The sequence below is a fragment of the Schistocerca cancellata genome, chromosome 2 (assembly GCF_023864275.1).
Source record: "Schistocerca cancellata isolate TAMUIC-IGC-003103 chromosome 2, iqSchCanc2.1, whole genome shotgun sequence".
Classification (NCBI taxonomy): domain Eukaryota; kingdom Metazoa; phylum Arthropoda; class Insecta; order Orthoptera; family Acrididae; genus Schistocerca; species Schistocerca cancellata.
In genome coordinates this window covers 761,333,642-761,346,736 of record NC_064627.1, presented here as the reverse complement: position 1 = coordinate 761,346,736, position 13,095 = coordinate 761,333,642, and the positions used below count along the sequence as shown (strand labels likewise).

General features: G+C 37.7%; 1 protein-coding gene across 1 annotated transcript in view; it reads right to left on the bottom strand.

Moving 5' to 3' along the window:
* The window catches only part of LOC126162590 (ATP-binding cassette sub-family C member 4-like), a 262,712-nt gene that overhangs the window by 58,854 nt on the left and 190,763 nt on the right, over positions 1 to 13,095 (bottom strand). Inside the window, exons 14-15 of the mRNA XM_049919191.1 lie at positions 8,314 to 8,630; positions 2,701 to 2,780 (exon numbers count right to left, since the gene is read on the bottom strand). Of these exons, the coding sequence (XP_049775148.1) occupies positions 2,701 to 2,780; positions 8,314 to 8,630 (397 nt within the window). The remainder of the gene's footprint in view (positions 1 to 2,700; positions 2,781 to 8,313; positions 8,631 to 13,095) is intronic.

The following is a 13,095-nucleotide window of genomic DNA, read 5'->3' as shown; positions in this document are numbered from 1 at the left end:
GATCTTACATTATACAAAATATTACATGACACTTAATATTTTTTCTTTCTTTTTTGGATGGGGGGTGGAGAAATTACTCACTTACTATATCCAAAAATTCATCTAATGGGTAGAAGGGGTTGCCATTCAGAAATTCTTTTAATTTCCTTTTAAATGCTATATGACTATCTGTCAAACTTTTGATGCTATTAGGTGAGTGACCAAAGACTTTTGTGGCAGCATAATTTAACCCCTTCTGAGCCAAAGTTAGATTTAATCTTGAGTAGTGAAGATCATCCTTTCTCCTAGTGTTGTAGCCATGTACACTGCTATTACTTTTTGAATTTGTTCAGATTCTTAATAACAAATTTCATAAGTGAATATATATATATATATATATATATATATATATATATATATATTGTGAAGTTACAGTGAAGATCCCTGGCTCTTTAAATAAGTGTCTGCAAGATGATCTTGGATGACCTCCAGCAATTATTCTGATTACATGCTTTTGTGCAATGAATACTCTTTTACTCAATGATGAGTTACCCCAGAATATGATGCCATACGAAAGCAGAGAATGAAAATAGGCATGGTAAGTTAATTTACTGAGATGTATATTGGCAAAATTTGCAATGACCCTAATAGCATAAGTAGCTGAATACAAATGTCTCAGCAGATCTTCAGTGTGTTTTTTCCAGTTCAACCCCTCATCAATGCATACACCTATAAATTTTGAATATTCTACCTTAGCTACCAATTTCTGATCGAAGGCAATATTTATTAATGGTGTCATTCCATTTACTGTGTGGAACTGTATATACTGTGTTTTGTCAAAGTTTAATGAGAGCCCATTTGCAGAGAACCACTTAATGATTTTCTGAAAAACATCGTTTACAATTTCATCAGTTAAGTCTTGTCTTTACGAATGTCTGCTTGTGTCTGTGTATGTGCGGATGGATATGTGTGTGTGTGCGAGTGTATACCCGTCCTTTTTTCCCCTTAAGGTAAGTCTTTCCGCTCCTGGGATTGGAATGACTCCTTACCCTCTCCCTTAAAACCCACATCTTTTCGTCTTTCCCTCTCCTTCCCTCTTTCCTGACGAAGCAGCCGTTGGTTGCGAAAGCTAGAATTTTGTGTGTATGTTTGTGTTTGTTTGTGTGTCTATCAACCTGCCAGTGCTTTTGTTTGGTAAGTCTCATCATCATCTCTCTCTCTCTCTCTCTCTGTCTCTCTCTCTCTCTCTCTCTCTGTATTCACCAGTATTTGAGAATGAGAACACTTAGTGACTTGCAACGAATTTTACAAATAATTTCAAACTTTTTCTCACTGACAACCCCACAAAAAACAAAAAAAAAAAAATGGCTCTGCGCACTATGGGACTCACTGCTGTGGTCATAAGTCCCCTAGAACTTAGAACTACTTAAACCTAACTAACCTAAGGACATCACACACATCCATGCCCGAGGCAGGATTCGAACCTGCGACCGTAGCGGTCGTGCGGTTCCAGACTGTAGCGCCTTTAACCGCTCGGCCACTCCGGCCGGCAACCCCACAAAATGGTGAAAGTAAATTAGTTTAGTGCCTACTACATTTTCACTGTTCATGCAATAAAATTTATGCATCATGCATGACATTTTAATTTATTACTTCTTTACTATTAACTCTATTTGCCGACATTTCACAGAAAAATGTAACTCCAAAATTATGTTGTATGACACATAGCTCATGAAATATGATGTAAATAAACACTGAGATACATGAAAACAGAACTACAGGGCAAAGTTCGATATAGGTTAAATATTTGTGGAATATGTTAAATTTATGTGACATGTGCATATGCGAGTGAAGCCATAGGAGTAAAAAGCTCCTTGTAAACCCTTGGATTGATTTCACTCAAACTTGGTACACATACTATTTGCTATCTGGAAACAAATACTGTGGAGTTATTAAGCACCAATTTCCTATTGAGGTGGGGGTGATAACATGGTGATGCAGAGAGAAAGGGGGGGGGGGAGGGGAGATGGACAGAAAGAGAGGGAAAAGTAGGAGATGGACAGAGAAAGGGAAGACAAGGAGATGGGCAGAGAGAGGGGAAGGAGGAATCCATGAATCTATATAAACTTTGACATCCTATGCTCTCTGAATGACATGTAAAGCATATTACAACACAGAGTGTCACTGTCTATTCACTGCCTTTTGTCAAATGACTATCTCATCCATTTCTTTGTTGTATCCTTTGATAGCACTGTAGATAATTGCAGGATAAGCACTACTCCTTCAATTTACTTCATGGATTAATTAATTCTAAGCTGGCGAAATGAATGCCCCTTCTGTTTTCTCGAGTGGGAATCCAATAGCTCATTGCTTTCTATGGTAGTACCAGAGATAACCAGAGGAAGCTCACTATTGTTTTTTGTTCTTGTCCCAAACTGTAATTTGTAAGTCAATGTTCTGTAATGATATTAAATTAATTAACTTTCTGAATAGTTTACAAAAGTTGGTCTTGATAGACTGCAAAAAAATAAATAAATTGTACTGAAGATAGACTGAAAAGTAATCACAACTTCGAGATTCTTATAGCAAAACTTTTTTTTACTTGGTGTTTGTTTTTTAACAGTCTTACATTCTCAATGTTAGTGTTATTTACTGATGCCGTATTTATTATGTTTATTTAATCATGCCAGTACACAAGAATATTATTCATAAAATACTGACCTGAATAGCTTCCAACAATGACTTGGGAAGAATCTCATCTACAGCACCCATATCTTTTGAGAATCGGTTTAGTATACGTCCTGAAACAATTATTGAGTTTGACGTCAAACTGAAAAATAAATCTAAAGGATGCAGTAAAGAATGTTAAAAGACTATATGAGAAATCTAGAATGACACACTCATCAACAACTAGTATTTGTGAGGAGGCTGCTGTCTGCAAGCAATAAGTCACTTAAAAATAGTTTCAGGTTCAACATGGACAATCAGAGGGACAGCATGTGAGTTTCTTGCATATGAATCTGTTAGTGAAGTCTAAAACAACAGTAATTAAGTGAAAACATGACAATCTTACAATGAAGGTACTTGGGTGTTTAAAGTATTCTTCCTGCTGTGTTATAGGCTCTGCAGCTGCATGTCCCCTCACCACCGAGCACGGCACGGAGCCTGCAAGGCCAGAACTCTGAAACCACAGGTATACATATCAGGAGTGCACTAAAGGCCCCCCATTCCATCAGTACAACCTGACGATGGCAGAACAGTGCTTCACCAAAATATCATAGACCTTCGATGACAGTTTCCGGTGGTACACCAAAGAACCTTAGAAGCAACTTTGCAATTATTTAACATACAGTTAATGAAAATTATTGTGTGACTCAATAGCATGATACCCTTATGTTGTTGTTATGTAAAATATTGTTACGGTTTTCATCAATTATCCATATGCCTGTGTTTATACATCTCTCGTTCAATGAATCCATCATTTAGTGAGTAACATTTGCTCTGCTCGCACTACTTTGTGTCACAGTCTGCCAATATCAGTGAACAGTGTCTTTTGTAAACTTCTGAGAGTTCATGCTTAGCTATCAGCCAGATAATATCTCTGTGATGGAATCTGCATTAACATCTCTGTATAAAAGTTGGTGGCTAGCTATCATCCAGCTAGCATCTCTATGTCACTTCAAGTAATTACCAAGAAGAAACTGTTTTGTGTATGGCAATCAAGACAGTGACATCTATGTAATAAAATTACATGACTGGGAATACTTCCAACACCATTATTTGCAAAAAGAATAGTGCCTAGAGATAATTTGAATCATATTTCAGTCTGAAGGACTGATAATAAGAAAAGAACAAAATGTAAAAAGCAGTTACATTCAGCTTTCATCTGACTTCAACATGAGAATGTCAATGGCCATGCTGTGGTGGATAAACTAGTTCTCATCAGATCACTGAAGATGGACACTGTCAAGCATGGCCAGTATTTGGATGGGTGCCCTTCCATGTACACCAAGCAGTGTAGGCAATTTCCTGCTTTGCCTACACAGCAGAGGGGACAGGATGGATGATTGCGTCTAGCCCCTAATCACCAATCTCAATACCAATGTCCTGGATTAAATTTCAAACTGCTTCCCAGTTTCTCATGAAGTGAGGGCTTGTGACACTGATGGTGATCCATCCATCAGATTGAGTAGTCTATGTATCGAGAGTAGTAGTGTATGTGCCCTAATTATCATCCACCACATACATGACACCACACTACACACACATGAATTACAGTTACCTACATTTAACATTTACACTTAAACAACACACAACACATTACACTTTTTGAAAGAAAGTTGCCTTTGGCCACAAAGTATGGAAAACAAATTTCCATTCAGGCAGCTGAACATACCCATCAGGGTCTCCCAGCTTTTTATACCATAAAACTTTACTTTACCAATATGAGAATATGTATAAGACACATTGTCATTGTAAGGACCTTATTATGGCTTATAACAAACTTGCTGTCTTAGTACTCATTTGAAGGAAACTGGACTGATCAGAATATCATTAATAATCATATTCTGGCTGTCAAACAGTTAAAAATATAAAGAGGGTTGTTTGTGAAATGATAATTGCTGAAGTGTGCTTTAATACAAATATAAGTGAAAATATATTCAACTGAAATCAATGGTATTTGAATGTTGTTCAACTTTGTGATGAACAATCAAAGCTTTTCAGAGTAGGAAAATTCATTCCATCTTGTGCCACTGAGTATTTATGGCAACATCACCAGGTTAGTACAGTTCCACAATGGCTTGATGTTTGTCCTTGACTGCCACAACATCTCTGCCACTGTCACATCCAAATATCATCCTGCTTTGATGACAGCCATCACCCGTACCACAGCCACTGACATTCCCATTGCCAGTACTCCTCCAGTTGCATTAGTTGTCATCGATGTACACCATCACAGCTGTGGCTATCAGCAGCACTGTCTCATCCATCCACAGGATCTGATATCCCCACGTCTCTCTTACAGGTCAATGATCAAGGGACTATTGCGTCACTGGAAGGCACACCAATGGTCTCCAGTTCTCTCCATGGAACCAGAAAATTCCAATTGTATGCAACGCCTACACTGGAACATAAGAGAGGGCTTTGGAGTCCCAGTTAGAGAACTCCTGGAGACATTCTTCATTTTGGAAGTGTCACCTTAATAGAACCGGCATTGTATAAATTTTATTATCTGGGTTTCCACATGAAGCTGCTCAATCACTTTACTGTTGACTTTATGTTGATCTCACCCCACAAAGAATCAAAAGAATCAACACCTGACAGTGTTCTACTGACCTGCACATTTGAATCAACATTATTGTGATTTCTTAGGATATCTTTAAGAATTATACTAGTCATGTTTATGACAATATTCATTGCTACACTACTACACTATGTGTAACCCCTTTATGCAATAAATGGACCAGAAAATTACTTTACAGGAGAAATGGCTCAACATATTTACTATAATGAACAGAATGTATGTTCCTGTTCCTTCTTTTCATGTGTCCAATGAAGCTGGGGAATTACTGCAGTATTATGGAAGGAAAGCTGATGGGTTCCCTGGATATTCATACAGTCATTGGCAGTATTGATGTGTTACCAAAACTACAACACAATATGCACTGCCAGACAAAGAAAAAGCAAAGCACCCAGAAATGGAAGAGGAAATGAAATGAAACTTAATGTCGATATGGAGTGAACTTTGGAAAATATATTGTGTTTGAGCATTATGAATTACCTTAAACAGAATGGTCTATTGACACACAGTCAACACAGATTTAGAAAACATTGTTCTTGTGAAACACACCTAACTCTTCACTCACACAAAGTGCTGAGTGCTTTTCACATGGGATTTCAAATTGATTCCAGATTCACAGAAGGCTTTTAACACTGTACCACACAAGCAGCTTGTACTGAAATTGCATGCATATGGAATATTATCTGAGCTATGTGGCTGGATTCATGATTTCCTGTCAAGTAGGTCACAGTTCATAGTAACTGATGGAACGTCTTCAAGTAAAACAGGCATGATTTCTGGCATTCCCCACAGTAGCATTATAGGCCCTCTGCTGTTCCTTATCTATATAAGTGATTTAGGAGACAATATGAGCAGCTGCCTTAGGTTGTTCACAGATGACGCTGTCATTTATCATCTAGTAATCTAGTAAACTCATCAGAAGATCAAAACAAATTGCAAAATCATTTAAAAAAGGTATCTGTATGGTGCAAAAATTGGCAGTTGACCCTAAATAGTGAGAAGTGTGAGCTCATCCACAGGAGTGCTAAAAGGAATCTGTTAAATTTTGGTTACAGGATAAATCAGTCAAATCTAAAGGTTGTAAATTCAAGTAAATACCTAGGGATTGCAATTACAAACAACTTAAATTGGAAAGAACACATAAAGATGCTGTGGGAAAGGCAAACCAAAGACTGTCTTTTATTGGCAGATCACTTAGAAAATGTAGAAGATCTACTAAAGAGATTGCCTACACTATGTTTCTGTCCTCTTCTGGAGTTCTGCTGCACAGTCTGAGATCTGTACCAGGTAAGATTATCAGAGTACATTGCAAAAGTTCAGAGAAGAGCAGCACATTTTGTATTATCATGAAATAGGCAAAGAGTGTCACTGACATGATACAGGATTTGAGGTGGTCATCATTAAAACAAAGGCATTTTTTTGTTGCAGTGGAATCTTCCTACAGAATTTCAATCACCAACTTTCTCCTCCAAATGTGAAAATATATTGTTGATGCTAACCTACACAGGGAGGAATTATCATCATAATAAAATAAAGGAAATTAGAGCTCAAACAGAAAGGTATAGGTGTTCATTTTTTCTACGCACTCTTTGAGGTGAGATTGGAAAAAGAGATAATTATTGTGAAGGTGGTTCAGTAAACCCCCTGCCAGGTACTTAAGTGTGATTTGCAGAGTATCCATGTAGATGTTCATTGATCAAGGGTAAGCGATGTTATTTCAGTAAAATTTATGAAGAACTTGTCTGGATGACCCACTTACCAATATGAGGTATCCCCACTGGCCTAGATGCATGCACAGTTGGGATGGTATCATAAAGCTTTTGTATTATCTACTGAGCCAAGCTGGCACACAACACTTTTAACTGGTCCTTAATATCCTGGATACTGGATACCTAGGAATGTCCGAACTAGTCCCACAGATGTCTAACGGGACAGATCTGGGGGCCTTGCTGGCTATGGGAGAAACCTCAACATCACACAGAGGCTTCAAGGAGATATGTGCCTTGTGTGGACAAGGTTTGTCCTGTTGAGCAATGGCACCACAATACTATCATAAGAGAGGTAACACATGAGGAGGCAATGGGTCCATGACATACCGTTGTGGCATCAGGGTTCCCTCACTCACTGCAAGCTGTGGCCTGAAGCCATACCCAATGGTTCCTAACAGCCTGTCATCAGAAGTAACACTGCTGAGCCTCCCCAAAACAATGGAAGAAGGGCACCTCTCTCCAAGTCATCACTATACTCACTGAAACTGTCATATAGAGTAGAGCAGAACTACGATTCATCACTGAGCACAATGTGTTACCATTCATCAGCAGTCCATACTTTCCAGTCATGACACCACACCAAATGCAGCTGTGGTGGTATAGTATTTCCCTATCTGGCTGCTCCCTATCTCCAATCAGAGGTGCAGGATGATACAGAATGTTGCAGCAACTCCTTTGCTTGGCAGGTACAGATGTGACGGGGTTACAGCATGCTTGGTGGACAATATGGTGATACTCCCTTATGATGATCAGAGATGGTCAACCACAACGTTCAGGACAAGTGTACATGCCCTTACACTCCCACGCAGTCTAACATCGGGGTACTGTCATGTCTGAAAATGCACCCACAAATCTGGATATTGCACAATTCAACCAGCTGGTCACATGGAGATCCACAATGAGGCCACACTCAAATATTACCCGGTGTTGACAGAGTTGTCTCACACAAATACAACAGCATCTCCACATTCTTCACAGAGAACACTCAATATCTGACACTCTTCATGACCCTTATGTACCCTATGAGGCCTGGGAACAACACTAAACACTAACAATATTAAAGCACCCTGGCAGCCATTTTACCTGTCACTAACTACGACTTTGTGTTTGTCCCTCAAAAGAGCCAGTCAATGTATAATGAAAATAGCAGTCAGGAACAGTACTACTTAGTAGTCAATACAATATATTCATTATTATTATTATTATTATTGTTGTTGTTGTTGTTGTTGTTGTTGTTACTACGTGTTTTTTATTTTTACGTACCTGATGGATTTGTATGGAAGAATCTCATTGGGGCCTTCATAAGATTAGTGAACATCTTGTTGTGAAGGTTTTTTGAACAAGTGACACAGATTTTGTAGAAGGCAAGTGAACGTGTGAATGCTGTCACAAGCAAAGCAACAATAATCCCAACATACAGGGAGATGTAATTTTCTGTGGTCAGCAGTTCATCATGATTTCCTGTGTGGGCTGTTCCATTACTGTGAATAATTATTTCATCCTGAGAAGCTTCACTCACATTATAAAATTCTTTATTATCTGGCAACATATGTAGTTTCCTTTTTTCTTCCTGAGTAGTCCTGCCAACAAGATTGAATTCCTATAATTAGAAAATTCCTTCAAATTAAAGGAACAAATTACATTTTATAATTTACATTACATTATATGCCAGACACAATATGAGAGAAGCAGTTTTGAAGCTTAATGATAAAATGATATGTTAAAAAAGTCATTTTTGCAGCTTATAATATACCAATATTAGGCCAATTGGATAAAAATGAACATCTTGCTACTGCTGTTATGTTTGAATTTTTTGATGCCATTTTCACTCTGAAATACACAATAAATACACTGGAGTATTTTCAGCAATAATATTTTGCTTATTTATTTGTCATTAACGAGAACATTTTTCAAAGTTACAGCTCATAAGCATGATATTCCAGAAAACTGGTCATTCTCTCAGTTTCACTTTCAAACAGATAAATATGTGTGGGAATGTAATTTCCAAGACAAATGTTTTTAGACAACAGTGTAGCTTTCCATAATTCAATTTGTTCAAAATATAGCACATGTCACATAAACCATGAAATTTTACTTTGGTTGCTCCCAGCTAACATTTATTATTCATTGTCTAAACGACTTTTGTAACTCACTCCAAAAAAACATTTTTATTCGATGTAAAATCACTTACATGCCAAATATAAACTATGTTTAACATATGTAATATTTTGGAAGCTTTGATCATTAATTTGTGATTATTTAACATATCTCTTGAAACCATTTTTGTTCTTGGATTTTTCTACAAGTGAAAAGATATGATTTAGTCTAAATTTTCACTAATAGGAAAACTGGATGTCAGTATAATAATTAATATGACAATGGAGATTTCCACAATTTTTCTGGTGCACATACATAGGTTATAAATATTATAGAAGATGCACCAGACGTCAGTCACTGACACAGATCAGATTTGGACTTCTCTGCAAGTAGTTCAGTGTATATCTCTGGTTATGCAGGTGCACTAAAATATCCAAGTTGTTCTCATATTTTCTTGGCATCATGTTTCTGTCAGTCAGTGTTCAACAGATTGTATTTGTTTCTTACTGTTGTAATGTGAACTGCAGTTTTTTTTTTATTGCTGTGCAAAAGTTATCTTTTAAATAATTCAAAAGGTAGAAGATGTTTGTTTTAATTGAAAAAAATTCCAGACCGTTAATAAGATGAAAACGACAGCAGAACTTATATATCAACATAGTAACCTGAGAAGAGTAACTTTTCAGTTGACTGCTCTGTCTAGAATATTGAAGATTAAAACACTATCTCTTTTATGTTTACAGCAATGTAAATAAAGTGAAGGTAAACTAAAGAAACAAAAGATTCGAAAAGAAAAAGAGGTAATACATGAAAAATAAGAAAGAGCAGACCAAAAAAGGACATATTGTGAAACCCTAATTTGGAGAAAAAATGGTCTATGAAACCAGAAAGAACTGAAGACTTTTCCCAAACAGAACACCAAGAAAAAGCTGAAGATAAGTAAAATAGGCATTTTCATTTCCCTGAAAAACTGAGATTTCCAGCTGCTACATGAAAATGTGTATATGTCAGAATGACAATAAAGACTGTTTATAGTGGCTTATTTGTACTTTTCTGACATTATTTTATTCAAATGAAGAATAACATGGTCTTTGGTAGATCTTGAATTACCTGCAAGGACTCTTTGTCTTAGGCGAGATTAAATATAGGAAAATTATTTATTTATTATGCAGTGTCTTCCCATCCATGTGACACATGTGGACTTATTTTGACAGCTGTCATCTTCTACATACAAAAAATCAGTTCCATATATCTGGTCACTGAAGGACAGTACTTCTGCACTGACAAGGATTCCCTTGCCCAGTATGCCAGAGGTCTTACTATGGCCTTCACAAACAGGCACTATACCCTAAACGTAGTCCACAGGCAGATTTCCCATGCTATATCATCACACATGCATAACCCTCCCACCAACCCCAACAGGAGTCAAATCCAAGAGGAATATCCAGGTGCAAGAACTGTCTGATGAAGTCACCAAGCACAACTTACACAGTTTTGTGACAGGCTTACCCTATCCCACTGGAGGCAGGATCACCTCCGAAAGCAGCCATAGCATACACCAGCACTACTGTAATTTCTCTATATCATTTTATGTGGACATTATTACCAACAAGCTGTGCATCCAACTAAATGGCCGTTGGCCAAACTGTGGCCAAGAACAGAAATGTCCACCCAGGGGTGGGGCACACTACTGAGCACATCATCCTTAATTTTAGGGGCTTCTTCACAACCCATGCCATTTGAACCCGCCTCCCCCCCCCCCCCCCCCCCTCCAAGCTTTCCTGAAGTATATGCAAGTTGTGTGAGAAAAGTCATTACTTTCCTCACGCACCTTGTATATGCTTCAGACAGATTTTTTATCTGTAGAACAGAAATGCCTTTTGAGGTAAAAAATTCCAGATGGAAGTGGCTGTGTGACATAAGATACTGTTATGATGCAGCATTCATTTGCCTGCAATGTCCTGTCTCACTTGATTCACCCTTTTCCTGGGCCTTTCAAGGACATCTTTGTAAAACACTTGGTTGACAGTTTGTCCTGAAGGAACAGCCTCACAAGAGCATGCACATGTTTGACATTTTCACTGGTTTTTGTAGTTGTATGTCTCCCTGAGCAAGGTTCATCTTCAACATATTCTCAGGCTCCCAAAAATAATTTGTGCCAGCGGAAACTTGTGCTCTTGACAAGGAATGTTTCCCACAGGCCTGTTTCAACTCTTCAAATGTCACACTCATGGATTTCCCAAGTTTTGCACAAAATGTGATGGCATAATGTTGCTCTAAATTCTGCTGTTCCATTTTAATAACACGTAACAAAGACAGAACTGCACTGATGTCACTCTCCAAAATCATGTGATGGCTGTACGGAGCTGTAACTTGGACTGAGCATCTTAAAGGGATGAACACACTGGTCTACACATGTAGAAGACCACAATGTTGCTAGATCATTTGCAGTGTTGTCTGTCTCATTACTTTTCTCATAGACCTTGTAGATGAGAGATATCCTTCCAAAACATCCTCCTGGCCTCAACCTCCACCTGCTTTCTGCTCCACACCCATCTCCTTTCTGCTCCCAGAATCTAACTTCACTGATCCTCTACAAAACATATAAGCCTAATGACCGGAAATTTGCACATACAGTACTGATACAAAAGTATGCAATTGAAAGTAATCTGCTGAATTATACACCCAATCACTGACACTGATTTGCAGTAGTATTTTGGAACATATACTGTGTTCAAACATTATGACATGCCTCAAAGAAAATGATTTGCTACAATATAGCACAGATTCAGAAAATACCATTCTTGTGAAACACAACTGGCTTTTTATTCACATGAAGTGCTAGTGCTATAAGCAGAATACTTGAAGTTCCATATTTCTAGATTTACAGAATGTGTTTGAGATCATTTCACATTTGTGGCTTCTAATCAGATTGTGTTCCTATGGAGCACCATGTCAGTTGCATGACTTCATTCATGATTTCCTGTCAGAAAGGTCACAGTTCATAGTAAATGATGGGAAGTCACTGAGTGAGGCTGAAGCAATATCTGACATTCCCCAAGGAACTGTTACAGAGCCTCTGTTGCTCCTGCTCCTAACAAATGGCATAGGAGACAATCCGAGGAGCCCTCTTAGATTGGTTGCAGATGATGCACTCATCTATTGTTTACTAAAGTCACCAGAAAATCAGAATAAATTGCAAAATGATTTATTGTGCTATGGCTGACCACACAACTTTCTCTGGTGCAGATCTTTCATCAAGCAAGCTGTTTTATATGATTTGCCAAAAATGGAGCTACTTCATCAATATACATCAGTCTGAAGTTGCAGCATCACAATAACATATTTAAAAGATAACAGTATGTCCATGCATATGTGTTACACTGAGGGTGTTTACTTCTAAGTTACTGATATTGCCAGCTGTTATTGAATTGAATTCAGGAATATTTATTGCATCTTCATTGGTGAAGGAATTTTGAAAAGCCGTGTTTAGAAACTGTGTTTTAGTGACACTGTCATTGATAAAATTATTATTCACATCATGCAGTGAAGGTTCTGATTGTATCTTGTCACTGGTATACATTAAATACCACCAGAATCTCTTTGGATTTTCTGCCAGATTTCAAGACAGAGTTTAATTGAGGAAACTATTAAAAACATTTTGCATTGACACTTGCAGTAAACTTTGAGCTACTGTAAAACATTGCCGATCTTGGAGGTTTTACATAATTTGCTTGAACTGACAGGTCACAGAACACACAGTTATATGTTACTGCAGGGTGTGACAACATCACAAGCACATGAGGCTGCTTATCAACAGGACACCATTAAGGTATGTGGCAGAGGTATTCTCCTGTAGTATTTAATCAAAAGGATACAATGAGGCAGATGACATATCTGCCATAGTCTCTTAGCCAGGAATTCACTGTCTAGTAATTTGCTTCCATTTAT